The sequence below is a fragment of the Dipodascopsis tothii genome (assembly GCF_038497935.1).
Source record: "Dipodascopsis tothii strain CBS 759.85 unplaced genomic scaffold V1510scaffold_8, whole genome shotgun sequence".
NCBI lineage: Eukaryota > Fungi > Ascomycota > Lipomycetes > Lipomycetales > Lipomycetaceae > Neoaidaea > Neoaidaea tothii.
Window position 1 is genome coordinate 342,630 of NW_027117992.1, and position 16,580 is coordinate 359,209.

General features: G+C 70.9%; 6 protein-coding genes across 6 annotated transcripts; 3 read left to right on the forward strand and 3 right to left on the reverse strand.

The window, feature by feature from the left end:
- Positions 1–106: 106 nt before the first annotated feature.
- Positions 107–1,903, forward strand: V1510DRAFT_322426 (permease for cytosine/purines, uracil, thiamine, allantoin-domain-containing protein). The gene has a single exon (XM_066930782.1). The coding sequence runs from the start codon at positions 263–265 to the stop codon at positions 1,790–1,792; it is 1,530 nt and encodes a 509-aa protein (XP_066790152.1). The 5' UTR covers positions 107–262; the 3' UTR covers positions 1,793–1,903.
- Positions 1,904–2,638: 735 nt separating this feature from the next.
- On the reverse strand, positions 2,639–3,846 carry V1510DRAFT_362408 (pyridoxal phosphate-dependent enzyme, beta subunit; the record flags this gene model as incomplete). The annotated part of the gene is made up of 2 exons (XM_066931096.1): positions 2,639–3,558; positions 3,591–3,846. Coding segments are annotated over 2 exons (1,176 nt in total), but the record flags the coding sequence as incomplete, so codon positions are not given.
- Positions 3,745–5,796, reverse strand: V1510DRAFT_413977 (uncharacterized protein). Its single transcript, XM_066933324.1, has one exon. It carries the CDS (start codon positions 5,641–5,643, stop codon positions 3,964–3,966), a length of 1,680 nt encoding a protein of 559 aa, XP_066790154.1. The 5' UTR covers positions 5,644–5,796; the 3' UTR covers positions 3,745–3,963.
- Positions 5,797–7,586: 1,790 nt separating this feature from the next.
- Positions 7,587–9,661, forward strand: V1510DRAFT_391883 (uncharacterized protein; the record flags this gene model as incomplete). Its single annotated transcript, XM_066931784.1, has 1 exon — positions 7,587–9,661. Exon 1 carries the CDS (start codon positions 7,904–7,906, stop codon positions 9,659–9,661), a length of 1,758 nt encoding a protein of 585 aa, XP_066790155.1. The 5' UTR covers positions 7,587–7,903.
- Positions 9,662–9,720: 59 nt separating this feature from the next.
- V1510DRAFT_447716 (uncharacterized protein) lies at positions 9,721–10,882 on the reverse strand (the record flags this gene model as incomplete). Its single annotated transcript, XM_066935755.1, has 1 exon — positions 9,721–10,882. The coding sequence occupies one exon, from the start codon at positions 10,880–10,882 to the stop codon at positions 9,887–9,889; it is 996 nt and encodes a 331-aa protein (XP_066790156.1). The 3' UTR covers positions 9,721–9,886.
- A 3,702-nt stretch (positions 10,883–14,584) lies between these two features.
- Positions 14,585–15,636, forward strand: V1510DRAFT_413983 (transcriptional activator of glycolytic enzymes-domain-containing protein). Its single transcript, XM_066933325.1, has one exon. It carries the CDS (start codon positions 14,681–14,683, stop codon positions 15,371–15,373), a length of 693 nt encoding a protein of 230 aa, XP_066790157.1. The 5' UTR covers positions 14,585–14,680; the 3' UTR covers positions 15,374–15,636.
- The last annotated feature ends 944 nt before the right edge of the window (positions 15,637–16,580 follow it).

Sequence of the window (16,580 nt, forward strand, 5' to 3'; positions counted from 1 at the left end):
TCTTAGGTCGATTGGGCAGGCGCGGAGCGAACGGTGGGCGAAAGTAGGGCAGGCCAACGTTTAGAATTCCTGAAGCGGGTTATCAGACAGATAGCAAACCTTACGGCGCAACCTTAACGCGTCTATCGCTAGACTCACCGCCGACCGCGGGCCTGCAGGCGCACACGGCGGCGGCGCGAAGCATAAAAGGCGCGCGGTGCCCGAGACTGTCAGACGTTCGGAATAGACCTGGTTCTGCTGCTCACTCTTCACTCTCACTGCCATGTATTCTGATCTCGAGAAGGTGTCCTCGTCTGAGGAGAAGACGGCCGAGTCGGTCGTCGGCGTCAGCCACGCTGTGCGCAACGAGGACTTCATCCTCGGCGACTCGCTGTACGCGCGCATCCAGCGGTGGGCCAACAAGCACTCGCTCGAGACGCGCGGCGTGGAGCGCGTGCCGGAGGAGGAGCGCACGGACACGTCGCTGCTGCCGGCGGGCTCGTTCTGGATCGCGGCCAACCTGGTCGTGGCCGGCATCTCGACGGGCTCGGTGGGCGTCAACATGGGCCTGTCGTTCTGGGACTCGCTGCTGACGATCATCTTCTTCAACGGCCTGGCGGCGGCGGGCGTGGCGTGGAACGCGACGTTCGGGCCCAAGACCGGCCTGCGCCAGATGGTGATCTCGCGGTACTGGTTCGGGTTCCACGGCGCCAAGATCTTTGCGATCCTCAACATGATCAACTGCGTGGGCTGGTCGGCCATCAACACGACCGTGGCCGCGCAGATGCTGCACTCGCTGTCGACGACGCACGCGCTGCCGCCGTGGGCGGGCGTGCTGATCATCACGCTGCTGGCGTTTGTGCTGACGCTGTTTGGCTACAAGGTCGTGCACATGTACGAGAAGTACTCGTGGATCCCGGCGTTCATCATCATGTTCATCATCATCGGCCGGCTGGCGATCTCGGGCAACTTCACGACGGGCACGCTGGGCGTGGGCAAGGCCGAGGCCGGCTCGGTGCTGTCGTTCGGCTCGGTGGTGTTCGGCTCGACCGCCGGCTGGGCCGGCATTGCGTCCGACTACGTCGTGTACCAGCCCAAGACGGTCAAGTCGTGGAAGCTGTTCACGATCACGTTCGTGTGCATCGCGCTGCCGGTGTTCTTCGTGCAGCTGGTGGGGCTGGCGTGCATCATGGCGACCCAGACGTCGGCGCTGTACGCCGACAACTACGGCGCGAACGGCATGGGCGGCCTGCTGTACGCGATCCTCGTGCCCGAGTCGCTCGGCAACTTTGGCCGGTTCTGCCTGGTGGTCCTGGCGCTGTCGACGGTGGGCGGCACGTGCCCGAACACGTACTCGTTTGGGCTGTCGATGCAGACGCTGTTCGACATCTTCCGCCGCGTGCCGCGCGTGATCTGGACGCTGCTGTCGACGTGCCTGTTTGTGGGCATCGCCATCCCGACGTACTACTCGTTCGAGGAGTACATGGAGGACTTCCTGGACATCATGAGCTACTGGGTGGCGCTGTACCTGGCGATCCAGCTGGTCGAGCACTACCTGTTCCGCAAGGGCTCGATGGCGAACTACGACCTGGACGTGTACGACCAGGCGGACCAGCTGCCGCCGTCGGCGGCGACGGTGTTCGCGGTCGCGTGCGGCGTGGCCGGGTGCGTGACGGGCATGTCGCAGACGTGGTACACGGGCAAGCTGGCGAAGCTGGCGGGCGGCGACATCGGGCTCGAGCTGTGCTTCGGCTTCGCCATCATCGGGTTCACGGGCGCGCGCGCGCTCGAGCGGGCGTACTTCCGCAGATAAAATGTAACATAGGATTGGGCTGGATGTTTATACACGAGACAGAAGCATAATAAACGCGAACACGAACAAGCTTTGGGCGTAATTTAGAGTTTAATTCCCGCGCCACGGCGCTGGGCGCGTCCGTGCGCGGGGCCGTGCGTGCCCACCACCCCGGCGCGCGCCCCACGTGGCGCCGCCCCTGCAGAGCCCGCCCAGTGCACTCGCCTTGCCACGACACACCGCCTAGACCGCCACCTGCTCCCGCTGGCAAAAGTCCAGCACGTCCAGCGCCGACAGCACCGACACCAGCCGCCGCCCGTGCGTGCACCCGCCCGCCGACGCCTCCGTGACCGTGAAGTACTTGCGCTGCGCCAGCAGCGGCACGATCTCCGCCACCAGCGTCTCGCGCGTCACGCACAGCGGGATCTGCGACGCGTCGTAGCTCGACGGGTGCATGTGGCACGCCGTCGCGCTCGCCACCGGCTCCGCCGCCGCCAGCGTCGTGCTCGCCTCGAGCGGGATCACCACCGCGAACACCGGCGTCGCGAACGAGTACTGGTGCCGGTCCAGCAGCGCCCGCCGGACAGAGTCCAGCGTGACGTGGCCCACCAGCACCACCCGCGACTCGTCGCACACCCGCTCGGCCGACTCGTTCGGGTCCACCGCCAGCACGTTCGGCAGCTCAAAGTCCACCACCGGCAGGATGTCCAGCTGGTGCTTCTTCATCAGCGTCAGCACGTGGCCGATGCTCGCCTCCGGGTACACGAACCGCGCCGCCGGCAGCTCCATGTGGCCCACCGTCAGCAGCGGCCGGCTGACCGCCGGGCCCGCCGGGATCGCCATCGGCCGCGCCTGCCCACTTTCGCCAAATCCGTGCTCGGCCATCCACTCGTCGCTCGCGAACTTGGACAGGTACGACCGGATGCTGTCCGGGAACACCACCACCACGACGTCCGCCGGGCCCAGGCCCAGCTCGCGCGCCGCCCGCACTGCGCCGGCCAGCGCGCTCCCGCTGCTGCCGCCGACCAGGATGCCCTCCTCGCGGATCAGCCGGCGCGCGTACGCAAACGACTCGTCGTCCGTGGTCTTGACCCACGCGTGCACGCGCGCCCGCTCCAGCACGTCCGGCACAAAGTCGTAGCCGATGCCCTCGACGTGGTACGTGCCCACGCCCGCGCTGTTGAGCGCCTCGGGCTGCGCCAGAATCGACCCCACCGGGTCGACGCCGACCACGCGCACCGCCGGGTTGCGCTCCGCCAGGCCCCGCGCCAGCCCGGTGATGGTCCCGCCGGTGCCCGCGCCGGCCACTACCGCCGTCACGCGGCCGCCGGTCTGCCGCCAGATCTCCTCCGCGGTGCCGTGGTAGTGCGCGTCCGGGTTGTTGCTGTTGCCGTACTGGTCCAGCAGCACGCACCGCGTGTGGTTTACGGTCGTGCCGTCGCGCTCGTTGGCGTGCTTCGGCCACTCGGCCACAATGCGCTTGGCCACCTCGAGGTGCGAGTCCGGGTCCGAGAACTTGGCCTCGGTCGGCGTCCGGATGACCTCGGCGCCCAGCGCCCGCAGCACCGAGATCTTCTCGAGCGACATCTTGCGGGGCATGACGATGATCGCCCGGTAGCCGCGCACAGCGGCGACCAGCGCCAGGCCGATGCCGGTGTTGCCCGACGTCGGCTCGACCACAGTGTCGCCCCGGCGCAGCTCGCCGCGCTGCTCGGCCGCCAGGATCATGCGCAGCGCGATGCGGTCCTTGATCGAGCCGCCCGGGTTGAACAGCTCCGTCTTGGCGTCTACAGGTCAGCAGCGCCAGCGGCGCACGTACACACGGCGCAGGCGAGGCCCTCGGCCTGCGGGATGCGGTTCAGCCGGATCAGCGGCGTGTCGCCGATGGTCTGCAGGACCGAGTCGTAGGCGCCGCGGGTGGGCGCCACGGCCGGCGGCGCGGCGGCCACGTCGTCCGGCGGCGGCGACGGCAGGCCCGCGGCGCCAAAGTCGGCAAAGGACGCGAACGCCTCCGCCGCGGCGGGCTTGTCCGCGCCCGGCGTCAGCCGGTGCTTCTGGGGTCTGGTCTGGCTCATGGGTATCGGGGACGGACGGGTATCGTTCGTTCGTGGCAAGTGCGGCGCGGGGGCGCCGGCGCGGGCCTATATAGCGCGCGCTGGTCGGGATCGAAACGGCGTGCATTGGCCAGGAAACTAGGGCTTGCACCGGCCCGTGAAGCGGGGGTACAGCGAGCAGTCGCGGACGGTGAAGCGGTCGCAGAGCCAGGCCAGGATGCGCTCGGTGCCGAGGCCGTAGCCGCCGTGGGGGCAGGTGCCGTACCGGCGCTGGTCCGTGAACCAGTAGTACGGCGCGGGGTCGATGCCCTCGCGCTTGTAGCCCGCGAGCAGCTCGTCCAGGTCGTAGATTCTCATCGAGCCGCCGCAGATCTCGCCGACGTTGGGGATGAGCAGGTCGACCGACTCGGTCACGCGGGGGTCGTCCGCGCAGCGCTTCATGTAGAACGACTTGATCTCGAGCGGGAACCGGTTGAGCAGGATGGGCTCGTTGATGGTGTCGGTCATCTTGCGCTCGGCGGCCTCGGCGATGTCGTCGCCGAACTTGAACGGCTCGCCCTCCTCGTTGGGGATGCCGTGCGCGTTGAGCCAGTCGAGCGCGTCGACGTAGGCCATGCGCCGGAACGGCAGCTTGGGCGCCACAAAGCCGGGGTGCAGCTGCTCGACGATCGCCGCGATCTCGGGGTCCGCCAGCGTGTGCTCGACCGTGCGCACAAAGAGCGTCTCGATGTGCGTGAGCAGGTCCTCGAACGTCAGGAACGCCAGCTCGGCCTCGACGTGCGTGTACTCCGACAGGTGCCGCCGCGTGTGCGACTTCTCGGCCCGGAACGACTCCTGCACGCAGAACACGTCGCCCAGCGACGGCAGCACCGTCTCGAGGTACAGCTGCGACGACTGCGTCAGGAACGCGTCCTCGCCGTAGTACTTGAGCGAGAACAGCGTGGAGCCGCCCTCGACCTGCGTCTGCACCATGCACGGCGGCGTCACCTCCAGGAGGCCCAGCTCGGCGTACGTCTTGCGGAACGCGCGCAGCAGCGCCGCCCGCACCTTGAAGATGTTGGACATGGTCTCGCCGCGCAGCACCAGGTGCCGCATGTCCAGCAGCAGGTTGGGGTCCGCGCCCTCCTGCACCTTGTTGGACACGGCCTCGTCGCCGCCGGGCGCGAGCCCGACCACCTCGTAGTAGTCCACCGCCAGCTCGTGGTTGCCGGGCGCCGACTTGCCCTCCGGCAGCGCGCTCACGACTCCGCTGACCGTCACCGTCGACTCCAGCGTCAGCGACACCGTCGAGTACGCGTTCGCCAGGTCCCCGGCCAGCACGCACTGCAGGTACCCGGTGCCGTCGCGCAGCACCAGGAACGCCAGGCCCTTCTGCGTCCGCAGCCGGTGCACCCACCCCGACAGCCGCACCCGCGTGCCGCGCGTCGCCGCCGCGTCCCGGATCTTGATCTTCTTGGCCGCCGGCAGCGCCGCGTCCTCCACAATCTGGATCTTCTTGGCCTCCTCCAGCTTGGACGCCTCCTCCTTCTCCTTCTTCACCCGCTGCTCCTCCGCGGTCTTGATCTTCTTGGCGATGCCCTCCGCGCCCTTCTTGGCCTTCTTGAGCGCCGACGCCGAGATCGCCTCGTAGCCCTCGTCCTTCTTGACGAAGATCGACGCGGCCTCGCCGCCGCTGTACAGCGCAAACGCCGCGGTCTTGAACGGCGTGGCCTGCGACGTGGCGTCCACGCCGGCCGCGTCCACGCCCGTGGCCTCGTCGACGAAGAGCGTGCCGGCCGGCGGCGCAGCCGGTGCCTCACTAGCTGTGGTTCCGGACATTCTGCTCGTCAGCCTGTGGGTCGTGTGTGGCCGCGCGGGGGCGATTGCGCTCCGGCGGCAATTGCGTCGGCGCCAGGCGGCCGGCGCCGCTGCCGGCACCGCTGCCGCCGCTGGCCGCTGTCCCGCGCGCGCTGGCCGCGCCGCTGCCCGCTTACCTGTGTTCTGATGGAGAGAGTGAAGGAGAATGTCGGCCTGCTTGATAGATATAAATTTTTTTCCCGCCGGCCGTCACGCAGAGTTGCAGCCCTATCCCTGCTGGGGCGGGCGCGTTGCGCCGCATCTGTCGCGCGCCGCGCCACTTGTGCGTAAACAGTGACTCTACCAGGATTACTCACGCCGCAACGCGGTCACAGCGCAGCGCGCTGCCGCGCGCCGTCGGCTCAGCCGCCCGCGCCGCGGAACATGCCGCTCAGCCACACGCGCCTGCTGTGCGTGCGGCCCGCACTGCCACAGCGCAGCCGCAGCGCCGGGGCGCTCTGCCGAGTGGCTCCCTGCGGCTGGCCGGCTCCCTACGTGCGGCTCAGCACAGCCACAACTCCAGCCCAGGGCAGCCACCTCGACGGTCGCCGCCGGAAGGACGCGCGAGCCTCCGGCGGCGACTCCGTCGAGGTGGCTGCCCTGCGGGCAGAGGTGGGCGCGGCGGGCGTCGCCGGGTCCTCGTCGAGGGCTGGTGCCTGCGGGCTGCGTGCCGCTGTCAGGGTCGGCAGCGGAGCCGGCATGCGTGCGGCTCAGCACCGCCACAGCGCAGCCGCGCGCAGCCGGGGCTATTGCAGCGTGCGGCTCAGCACAGCCACAGCTCCTCTCCGTAAGCAGTCCTCGACGGAGCCGCCGGGACGCGCCACGAGCCTCCGGCGGCGACTCCGTCGAGGCCGGCTGCCCTGCGGGCAGGTGCGGGCACGGCGAGCCTTGGCGGCGACTCCGTCGAGGCTGCTATTTGCGGGCTGGAGGCCGCCTATTGTGCGTGCGGCTCAACACAGCCACCGCGCCCTGCCCGCAGGGCAGCCACCTCGACGGAGTCGCCGCCGGAGGCACGCCACAAGCCTCCGGCGGCGACTCCGTCGAGGCGACTGCCCTGCGGGCTGGGCCCTGGCCGCGGTCCCGCGACTCAGGGCCCTTGGCAGCTGCAGCAGCGGAGGCTTGCATCGTGCGGCTCGCACAGCCACTCGTGCGGCGCAGCCCGGCCGTCTGCCGCCGCGCCGAGCGACCGGCTGTGGCGCGGCGCGCTACGGTGCGTCCTAGCACAGCCACGTGCGGCATCGCCTGCAGCAGCTACGGGGATACCGGATCTACCCGGCGCAAGTGGGCTTCCGGCTGCAGGCTCGTGCCAGGGCCCTCGCAGTAGCTGCGGCCGAGCCTGGTGGCCGTCGCGGTGGCTGCCGCCAGCGTGGCGGCCCGGTCCTGCCCGAAGCGCACTATGTCGGCGAGTCGCCCGGACGCGGCGGCCCTGTGGCGGTGCTGCCCACGCCGCGGCGAACACCCCCTTGGCCGGCGTGGCGCCGCTCGGGCAGGCTGCGCCACGGCGCCACGGGTCGCACACGACACGCGCGCCGCACGGCAGCGGGCGAGCCCGCGGGCGGACCGCGGCGTCGGCGCAGGCGACCCGCCGCGGGCCATGCCGCGTGGCGGTGCCTTCTCTGCGGCACGGCGCGGGCAAGCGCCACCGCGAGCCGCACGGCCAGCCCGGCCGATGAGTAAGCGTGGGCCCGCCGGATCCGCGGCGGGGCGGCGCCGCACGGCAGGGCGTGGCGCCGGGCGCGGGTCGGGGCAGCGAAGGTACCCGCGTGCGGCGGCGCCGACCCGGCGGCGCCGCACGCGAGAGGCCGCCGCGGCGCCGACCTGGCGGCCCCACAGCGATAAGATGGGTCGGGGTGGGTGGGTTACCCGGGGGTACAGGTCAGGCGGTACTATTTTAAGGTACCAGCACGACTCCGTGCCGCTCCAGCAGACTATCGTCGACCGGCCCATCCTTCGAGCCCCCAGGACGCCCTCGAGCCGTCCAGAGGAAGGAGCAGGACGCCCCGCGCGTTCCGAGAGTGCGCCCGTCGCCATTGAAGCCGTCTCGCCCGTGTGCGGCCGCATCCCGCCCGCACCCGCGTGTGTGCCCGCGCTGGTCGTCGAACCAGCCCGCCATCGCCGGCCCCCAGTGGCCGCCCGGCCCGCCCGCCCGGCCGTTGCGCCGGCGCCCGGCTCAGAAGACGCGGCGTGGAGCGCGCCGCCGCCGCCCCGCCGCCCGCGCAATTGCGGACGCGCGCGGCCGGAGATGAAGCGCCAGGCCGCAACGCCGCCGGCCAAGGCCGCCGCGCCGGCCGAGAAGCCCACGCGACGGGTGCTGTCGCCGGCGGCGCAGTACGACATGCAGTTCGCACAGGTGCTGCCGTCGCAGCTGCTGCTGGGCTCGCCGTTCGCGCCCGGGACCCCGCCGGGCGCGTACGCGTCGCCCGGCGTCGCGTTCCCGGCGTCGCCCACGCTCTCGCCCGGCTTTCCGGGCGACCACTACCTGCCGATGCCGTACCCGAGCTACGTCGACCTGGGCGCGGACGTCGGCGTCGGGCTGGGCCTGCCCGGCGGCGGCCTGCCGCTGCAGGCGTCGCGCACGATCTACCTGGGCAACGTGCCGTCCGAGACCACGGCCGAGGAGCTGCTGTCGCTCGTGCACTCGGGCCCGATCGAGAGCGTGCGCATGCTGCCCGAGAAGAACTGCGCGTTCGTGTCGTTCCTCTCGGTGGCGTCCGCCGCGCACTTCCACTCGGACGCCATCTTCCGCAAGCTGTCCATCCGCGGCCAGGACATCAAGATCGGCTGGGGCAAGCCCTCGCCGGTGCCGACCAACATCGCGCTGGCGGCGCAGCAGTCGGGCGCGTCGCGCAACGTCTTCCTGGGCTCGCTGCCCGACGACATCTCCGAGGAGGACATCCGGCAGGACCTCGGCCGCTTCGGCGCCATCGACATGGTCAAGCTCGTGCGCGACAAGGCCATCGGCTTCGTGCACTTCCTGTCCATTGCCTCGGCCGTCAAGGTCGTCCAGCAGCTGCCGCTTGACGCCAAGTGGGCCCAGCGCCGCGTCTACTACGGCAAGGACCGCTGCGCGTACGTGTCCAAGACCCAGCAGCAGAACGCGGCCCAGTTCCTCGGCATCTCGCCGGGGTACGAGCACATCGTCGCCGCGGCCGACCGCGACATGATCTCGTCCGCCATCGCCCAGCAGTCGGCCGCGGCCGCGGCCGTGGCCACCACCGCCGGCGGCGTCGGCAACCTCGGCAACCGCACGGTCTACCTGGGCTCGATCCACTCCGAGACCACGCTGGAAGAGATCTGCAACGTCATCCGCGGCGGCCTGCTCCACAACATCCGCTACATCCCCGACAAGCACATCTGCTTCGTCACCTTCGTCGACCCGACCGCCGCGGCCTCCTTCTTCGCCATGTCCAACATCCAGGGCCTCATGATCCACAACCGCCGGCTCAAGATCGGCTGGGGCAAGCACTCGGGGCCGCTGCCGACCGCCATCGCGCTCGCCGTCGCCGCCGGCGCCTCCCGCAACGTCTACGTCGGCAACATCGACGAGTCGTGGACCGAGGACCGCCTGCGCCACGACTTCTCCGACTACGGCGAGATCGAGCTCGTCAACACCCTGCGCGAGAAGTCGTGCGCGTTTGTCAACTTCACCAACATCGCCAACGCGGTCAAGGCCATCGAGGGCATCAAGCAGCGCGAGGACTACCGCAACTTCAAGATCAACTTCGGCAAGGACCGCTGCGGCAACGCCCCGCGCTTCTCGCCGGCCTCGGCCGCCGCGGCCGCGGCCGCCGCCGCGGCGGCCGCCCCCCCGCCGCCGCCCCCCGAACGCCCGGCCTCGCCCGACGAGGCCCTCAACCCCGACCGCGAGCCCGAGATCGTCTCGTCGTCCGCGGTCGCCCCCGCCCCGACCGACCCCGACGCCCACCGCGCCGTGCCCGTGCTCAACGGCGCCGCCGACCCGGCCGTCTACGGCCTGGCCATCGGCGAAGGCGGCCAGTAGCTTCCCTGGGCCTCCAGACTGTATAGATCGCCAAAAGCACGACTACCGAAAAGCCAAAAACGCACAAAAAGCACAAAAAAACAAACAAAATCGGCATCAAGGGCAACCTGTATAATTAGTTGCCGCGCTCGCGCTGGCCCACGCACGTTCATGACGGCGCCGCCCAGGCGGCCCTTGGTTCTTGTATTGTGTTAATAGAGATATTCATACAGGCACGCTGGACGGCTACGAGCTGTCGGCCTTGACGACCTCGACGTCGAGCGGGAACGCGTCCACCTCGGCGAACTTGGCCTTGAGCCGGGCCTGCTCGGCGCGGAGCCGCGCGTGCTCGGCCTCGGGCGGCGGGGGGGACGACCGGCCGGGAGAGCCGGCGTCGTCGGCCGAATCGGCCGACGACGCCTCGGCCGGCTCGACCGCGGCCGCCTTCGCCTTCGCCTGGGCCCGCCGCTGCCGCCGCCGCGGCAAGAGGTTCTCCAGCTGCGACGTCGTGATCGGCGCCAGCGCCGGCCGCGCCGTGGGCTGTGCGGGCTCGCTGTCGCTGCCGACAGGCTCGGGCGACTCGGCCGACGACGTTTCGACGTAGCGGGCGCGCTTGCGCGCGCGCAGGGCGCGGCCGCGCCTGCGGGGCCGTGCGGCCGCGGCCGGCGACGGCGGCGACGACGGCGGGGAGTCGTCGGCGGGCGCGTCGCCGGTTTCGGTTGCGTCGCCTGGGTCGGCTTCGGCCTCGGCCGCTTCGGCGCCGGCCGCCCCGGCGCCGGCCCACGCTGGCCGGTCGTCCGGCCCGTCCTCGGCGCGCGGCGACGAGAAGAACGCGGTCGGGTGCACGCCGCGGATGGCCCCGAAGCCGAACGGATCCGACGTCTCGGACGTGGGCACGGCCACGGACGGCGACTCGGGCACTGTTTGCATCTCCGGGACGGCCGGCGTGGCCGGCAACGGCAGGCCACGCTTGCGCTTGACGCCTACTGGCCGCGGCGTCGACGTGCCGACCGGCCTGAGCTCTGGCGACGACGGCAGCTCCATCGGCAGCTCCGGCAGGTCGAGTTCGGCGGCCAGCACGGGCTGGCCGACGGGCGAAAGCGCTGGCGAGCGGACCGGCGAGCGGGCCGGCGAGCCGGCGGGCGAGCTCACGGGCGACTCGAGCTCGTCAACAGGCTCGACAGGCGCGGCACGCGGCGCGCGCGGCGGCCGCCTTGTCCTTCTTCCCCGGGGCCGTGGCATGTTGCGGGACGATCGCGGTCGCGACGCGCTTTGTAGCACGTGACGAACGCGCTTGCGCCGCACCATGTGCGGCGCGCGTGCGGCGCGCGTGCCCAGATCTACGCGGCCGGCCGCGCCTGGCCCGGCAGTTGCCGGCACCGCCCGTCGTCTCAGGGGCGGCGACGTGGCGCGCCCGCAGCGGCGGATTATGGCGCGCGGCCGGGTGTCCACCGGGCCTACCGCTCCACTGCGGGCCCACTCGGCGCGCCGACGATCCGGCTTGCGCAGCTCCCGACAGCCAGAACGACCAGCGGCCTGTACCCCTCCGGCCGCGGGCGGCGGCGGCCTGCGCGGCGACAGCGGCCGGCCGGCCGGCAGACCCGGTCGGTCGCCTAACGGGCGGCCGCGGCCGCGGCCAGGTCATGTGCGCGCCGTTGCCGTGGCTCCCAGGCGCGGGCGCGGGCGTGGCGTCGGGCGGCGTCGTGGCTTTGTGGCGGCCAGTGGGCCCGCCAGCAGGCAGTGGCCTCTGCCGGCCGTCGGCAGTGGCCACGTCCACTGGCCGTGGCTAGTGGCCCCTGGCCGGCGCCGCTCGCAAGCCACGGCGGCCCGCTGGCGCCGGGCGGGCGGGCGCTGAGGTCGCCCCAGCCACGCCGCACGTAGCGCCGCCGCCCCCGCCGTCGCGCGACAGCGTCGCCCGTGTCACACACAGCATGCGCAGCTAGCCTGTTCGCGACAGCCAGCGCCAACGTCAGGCATCGGACCGCATCGGGACGCAGCCGCAGACGCGAGTGGCGTGGGCTCGCTAGGCCACCAGCGTACGGAGCATGATCGGCCAGCGCGGCGCGCATGCCTGCAAAGTCGCGCACGGCACGAACGGCCCGCACTGACCGGCGCCTACGCGCCCGGCACGCGCCGGCCAGCTGGCAGGCGCGCGCAGGGCCGTGCAGCGCAGCGGCGTGCGGCAGCGCGTCGCGCGCGGTGGGCGGCGCCGCCGGCACGCGTGCCCGCGATCCACGCGCGCCCGGCGCGCGCCAGCATCGGCTGCAGTCTAGGCCGCGGCCAGAGTTTGTCCGGTGGCCCAGACTGGACTGGCCTCGGCCGACCGAACGTCGGCTGCGCGGCGCGCAGCCGCCGCCGCTAGGCCGCCGGAGAGAGTCCACTTTGGGCAATGCCAGGCCACGGATTCGCCGGCCGGCGATGCGGCTGGCTGCCGCTTGGCGTCGCCTGTGTCGCCTGTGCGACCGGCGGCGTCGGCGGCGGCTGCCGCGTCCGCGCGTCGGCGGCGCAGGCGCGCGCGGGCGTCCCGCGACGGCGCCGCGATCGCCGTTCTGCGCGCAGCCGCCGCGCTAAGCCGCGGGCCGGCGCACGCTGCGCCCGGCCGCGCCGCGCCGCCTGCGGCGCCGCCCCGCCCGCCGCCGGGTAAGCCGCGCGCCGCGGTTTGTTGGGCCGGTGGAATGTTTGTTGCAGCTCCTGCAGCTGCATGCGGCTGCCGGCTACGCGTCCGCTCGCACGAGCCAGAGCGCCGGGCCGGATCCACGGGCGCGGGCCTGGCACAGCTGAGACACGGGGGAAATTAACAGCCTCAAGCGCGCAGCCGCAGCGGCCGCCAAGTCGGCCGCTTGATAGGTGCGCCGTCACGTGCCGTGCCTGGCACGTGAGGTCACGTGGCCAACCCGCCAGCCCCCGGATCCTGGCCGCGGTGGTACCCGGCACCGTCGAACTGCCAACCGAACTCCCAAAAAAGAGGGAAAAATTACAGGAAAAAATTGATAGAAGCATCCACGCAGACGGCGACAGGCATTCGCCCTGAGCACTCGACACCGGTTCCGCCTGCCCGACACTCGCTACCGTGCTCCCCCAGCCCGCTCCGGTCCGCGCGCGTCCGCCCGCGCCCTCCCCGTCCCGCTGTCTCCGGGCCGATTGCGCCCGCTGCTCGCGCCCACATCTGCGTCGCCGGCCCCGAGCCGGCAATCCATCGGTCCCGCCGCGGAGCCCTCTGCGTGGCCCCTGCCGCCCGCCCACTGTCTGCCGCCGTCGCGCCGCTGCCGCTGCGCGCGTGTCTAGCTGCTCCCCCGCACGATCGCGTTGCTGATGGACTCGTACCCGCCGCTGGCGGGGCACCCGCTGCCACCGGCCTCGGCCGTCCCCCCCGCCTCTGTCGCCGCGACCGTGGCCGGCGGCGACGATCGCGGCCCGAAAGACATGCGGCTGCTACCGATGTCCGGCGCCGACATGGACGGCCTGGGCGATGTCGACCTTGTGGCAGGTGCCTCGGATCACGCCGGGCCCGACATGATCGTCCAACTCCAGGACACGAACCGCCCGCACACTCTCGCCCACGCCCACTCGCACCAGGACGACCGGCCCGACCATAAGCCAGGGCCACAGCCGCCTCCAGACTCTTCGTCAGACGGTGTCGCGCTCGCCGGCCACCACGACCCTCATCAGATCCAGCAGCAGATGCAGATGCAGCAGATTCAGCAACACCAGCTCCAGCAGCAGCAGCTCCAGCATCAGCAGCTCCAGCTTCAACAGCACCAGATCCAGCAGCATCAGATCCAGCAGCACCAACTTCAGAGCACCCAGGAACGCCTACAAGAACAGCTCCAGGAGCAGATGCAGGAGCAATACCAGAGCCAGCTACTACAGCAGCAGCAGGCACAGCAGGCGCAAGTTCAACAGGCCCAACAAGTCCAGCAGGCGCAGGCCCAGCAGGTCCAGCAGGCTCAGCAGGCGCAGGCCCAGCAGGCTCAGGCGCAAGCTCAGGCGCAGGCTCAGGCGCAAGCACAAGCTCAGGCGCAGGCGCAAGCCCAAGCGCAGGCACAGGCGCAGGCGCAGGCCCAAGCTCAAGCTCAGGCCCAAGCTCAAGCTCAGGCCCAAGCTCAGGCACAGGCCCAAGCTCAAGCGCAGGCCCAAGCCCAAGCCCAAGCTCAGGCTCAGGCTCAGGCTCAAGCTCAGGCTCAGGCTCAGGCTCAAGCCCAAGCCCAGGCCCAGGCTCAAGCCCAAGTCCAGCAGGCCCAGGCACAAGCCCAAGCCCAGGCCCAGGCGCAAGCCCAGGCCCAGGCCCAACAGCAAGCCCAGCAAGCTCAACAGCAGGCCCAAGGCCAGCCGCAATCACAGTCCCAGACACCGTCGGTTCAGGCCACGCCTCAGGCACAGACTCCGCAGCTCGCGTCGCAACAGGCTACACCCCAGCCCGTACAGGCGCAGGCGCTCTTTGGCATGAACGACATACAGTCGGCGTTTGCCCGGCTAGAGTTCCTGCTTAACTCACACACGAATCAATTCAACTCGCACGTCGGCGAGATCCGTGTCGCGCTCAACAAGCACACGCTGATGCTCAATTACGTGACCAAGATGCTCGACTCGATCGCAATCTGGGCTACGTCGCAGGCGCCCGAGCTCGCGTCCGAGCTCGTGCCCGTCTTCCGCGACATGGTCGTGCACTCGACTTCCGCGTCGGCCGTGGCCAACGCGGTTGCGTCATTCGGCACTAACGCCGGTGCGTTCAGCCCGGGCACAGCCGGCAGCACCGGCATGTCGACGGCGACATCCGTCGCGAGCACGTCGCACGGTAACGACGAGGTGAACATGTCTGAGATCATGCCAGACCAACAGCAGGACGTGAGCATGCTCGGTGGTGTGCAGTCGGTGCACATGCAGCAGCAGGTCCAGCAGGTCCAACAGGTCCAACAGGTCCAGCAGGTCCAGCAGGTCCAACAGGTCCAGCAGGTCCAGCAGGTCCAGCAGCGCTCGCAAAAGGCGCTCAAGCAGAATGCCCCGCGGCGGCGGCCCGAGCCCTATTCTGTTGTGCCGTCCATGGGCACCGTCACGGTGCCGTCCATGGGCGACGGCGTGACGTCAAACGTCGCCGTGCTCGCCGGCACCGACGGTGTCGTCGGCGTCCACGGCTTCCCGAACATGTCGGACCTGGTCTCGAACGCGATCATCAACGGCCAGACGCTGCCGCCGTCGACCACGTCGAGCACGTCGACCACGAGCTCGAGCACGACCGCAACCACGCCGATCTCGACGCCGACCATGACGCCGCGGCGGCCCGGCCCGATCCGGCACTTGCCGTCCGCGCAGGCCGTGCCCCAGCAGCCCGACCAGCAGCCCGGCAAACCCCCTCCGCCGCGCTCGCTTGTACACGACCGCCGATTCAAGGAGATGCGTACGGCAACCGTGCCGCAGTACCGCATGAGCCGCTCGACTGTGACCGTTCAGGACCTCTGGAAAGAGTGGGAGAACGGTCTCAACGGCGGCCCATCTGTGCGCACGCTCGAAGAGACGTACGGCACCGGCTGGCGCAACCACTCGGCCGAGCGCAAGTTCTTCTGCCTGCGCAAGGTCATCATCGACTACGTGCAGAAGGTGGCCTCGGCCGACAACGTCGACGTCGAGATCGCTGTGGACCGCGTCGAGCAGATCCGCAAGGACAATCAGTTCACGTCTCTGCAGCGGCTGGCCGAGCACATCAAGCGCGCGCGTCGCGGTGAGATCGCTCTCTAGAGCCCGCGGGCCTTGCCTCCCCCCCCCCCTAAAAAAGCAGCAACGACACGACTAATGACTACACGACTGATGACTATAAAACACCAAAAAAAGAGACGCCTAGTCTCGGCTGACGACCGGATTCGCATTCGCATATAGAAAAAGTCCATGATCTTCACCGGCCATCGAACGCACAGCCGGCGCTGGGCGCCCTCAGGTTCGCCGACAGCCACCACGACAGCTACGACTCATGATTAGCACACGAATGTACTTTCTAGATGCCACCGGGCGGCGCGCCGCCACGTAGACGCCGACGGTCGGTCAAACGCCGGCAGAAGCCGGGCCGGCCGCGGGGGCTGTGTGACCCGTGTGACCCGAAACGACCTGCATGTGGGTGTGACCCGCCTCTGGCGTGTTCCCCACCCGCGGCTGCGCCCCGTGACCGGCCGCGCCGGCCGTTGACACCGCGCTCGGGCCTGTGCAGCCGTGCCGGCCACCACCTCGACGCCCGAGAGCACGGCTGTCGGGCCGGCGCGCGGTAGCCAATGGCAGGCCGCCCTGCACGCTGGACGCAGGCGCCTGCCTTCCTGCAGCCGGACTGGGCTAGACCTCGCCGGAGCCGTAGACGCGGCTCTGCAGGCCCGCGGTAGCCTTGCGGCGGGGTGCGGGCTTGGCCGACGTGCAGGCCCGTCGGCCCGACGTCTGCCCCGTCGCCGACGGCTCCCCAGGCAGCAGCCGCAAGTCGGGCCAGGGTCCGGGCCGTGCCGGCACCGCCGCGATGCCGCTGCTGCAGGTCGACCGCACCAGCTGGAGCCGCCGCGGAGCGTGCCTGCAGCTACGCTGCGCTGGCGTCTGGTCTGCCGCGAGCCGAGCGCGGACACTGCCCGCGCCGGCGGGTCCGCCACGTTCAATCTCGGTAGAACTTGCGAGCGGCGCCCAGCGCGGCGGCCCAGGCGCGCGGACACACGCCCCAGCCCTGCGCGTCGCCTGCGTGTCGTCTGCGCGTGCACGCGCGCGCAGCGTGCCCGCGTCCACCGCGCGCTGCAGGCACGGATCTGCGAGCCGGCCGCGGCGCCGGCCGGCGCCCGCCGCACGCGATGCGCCGCTCGGCCCCGACCGACGCATGCGGCCTGGTGCAGCGGGCGACCCAGACGCCTGGGCTCCCGCGCCACTGGGTCCCGCGCCGCTGGCTCCGCGCCGCATCCTGGGCATTAGTCGCCACCGCCCG

Excerpts from the sequence above, each read along its gene's own strand:
- V1510DRAFT_322426 (XM_066930782.1), top strand. The coding sequence starts at position 263 with ATGTATTCTGATCTCGAGAAGGTGTCCTCGTCTGAGGAGAAGACGGCC.
- V1510DRAFT_413977 (XM_066933324.1), bottom strand. The coding sequence starts at position 5,643 with ATGTCCGGAACCACAGCTAGTGAGGCACCGGCTGCGCCGCCGGCCGGC.
- V1510DRAFT_413983 (XM_066933325.1), top strand. The coding sequence starts at position 14,681 with ATGGGCACCGTCACGGTGCCGTCCATGGGCGACGGCGTGACGTCAAAC.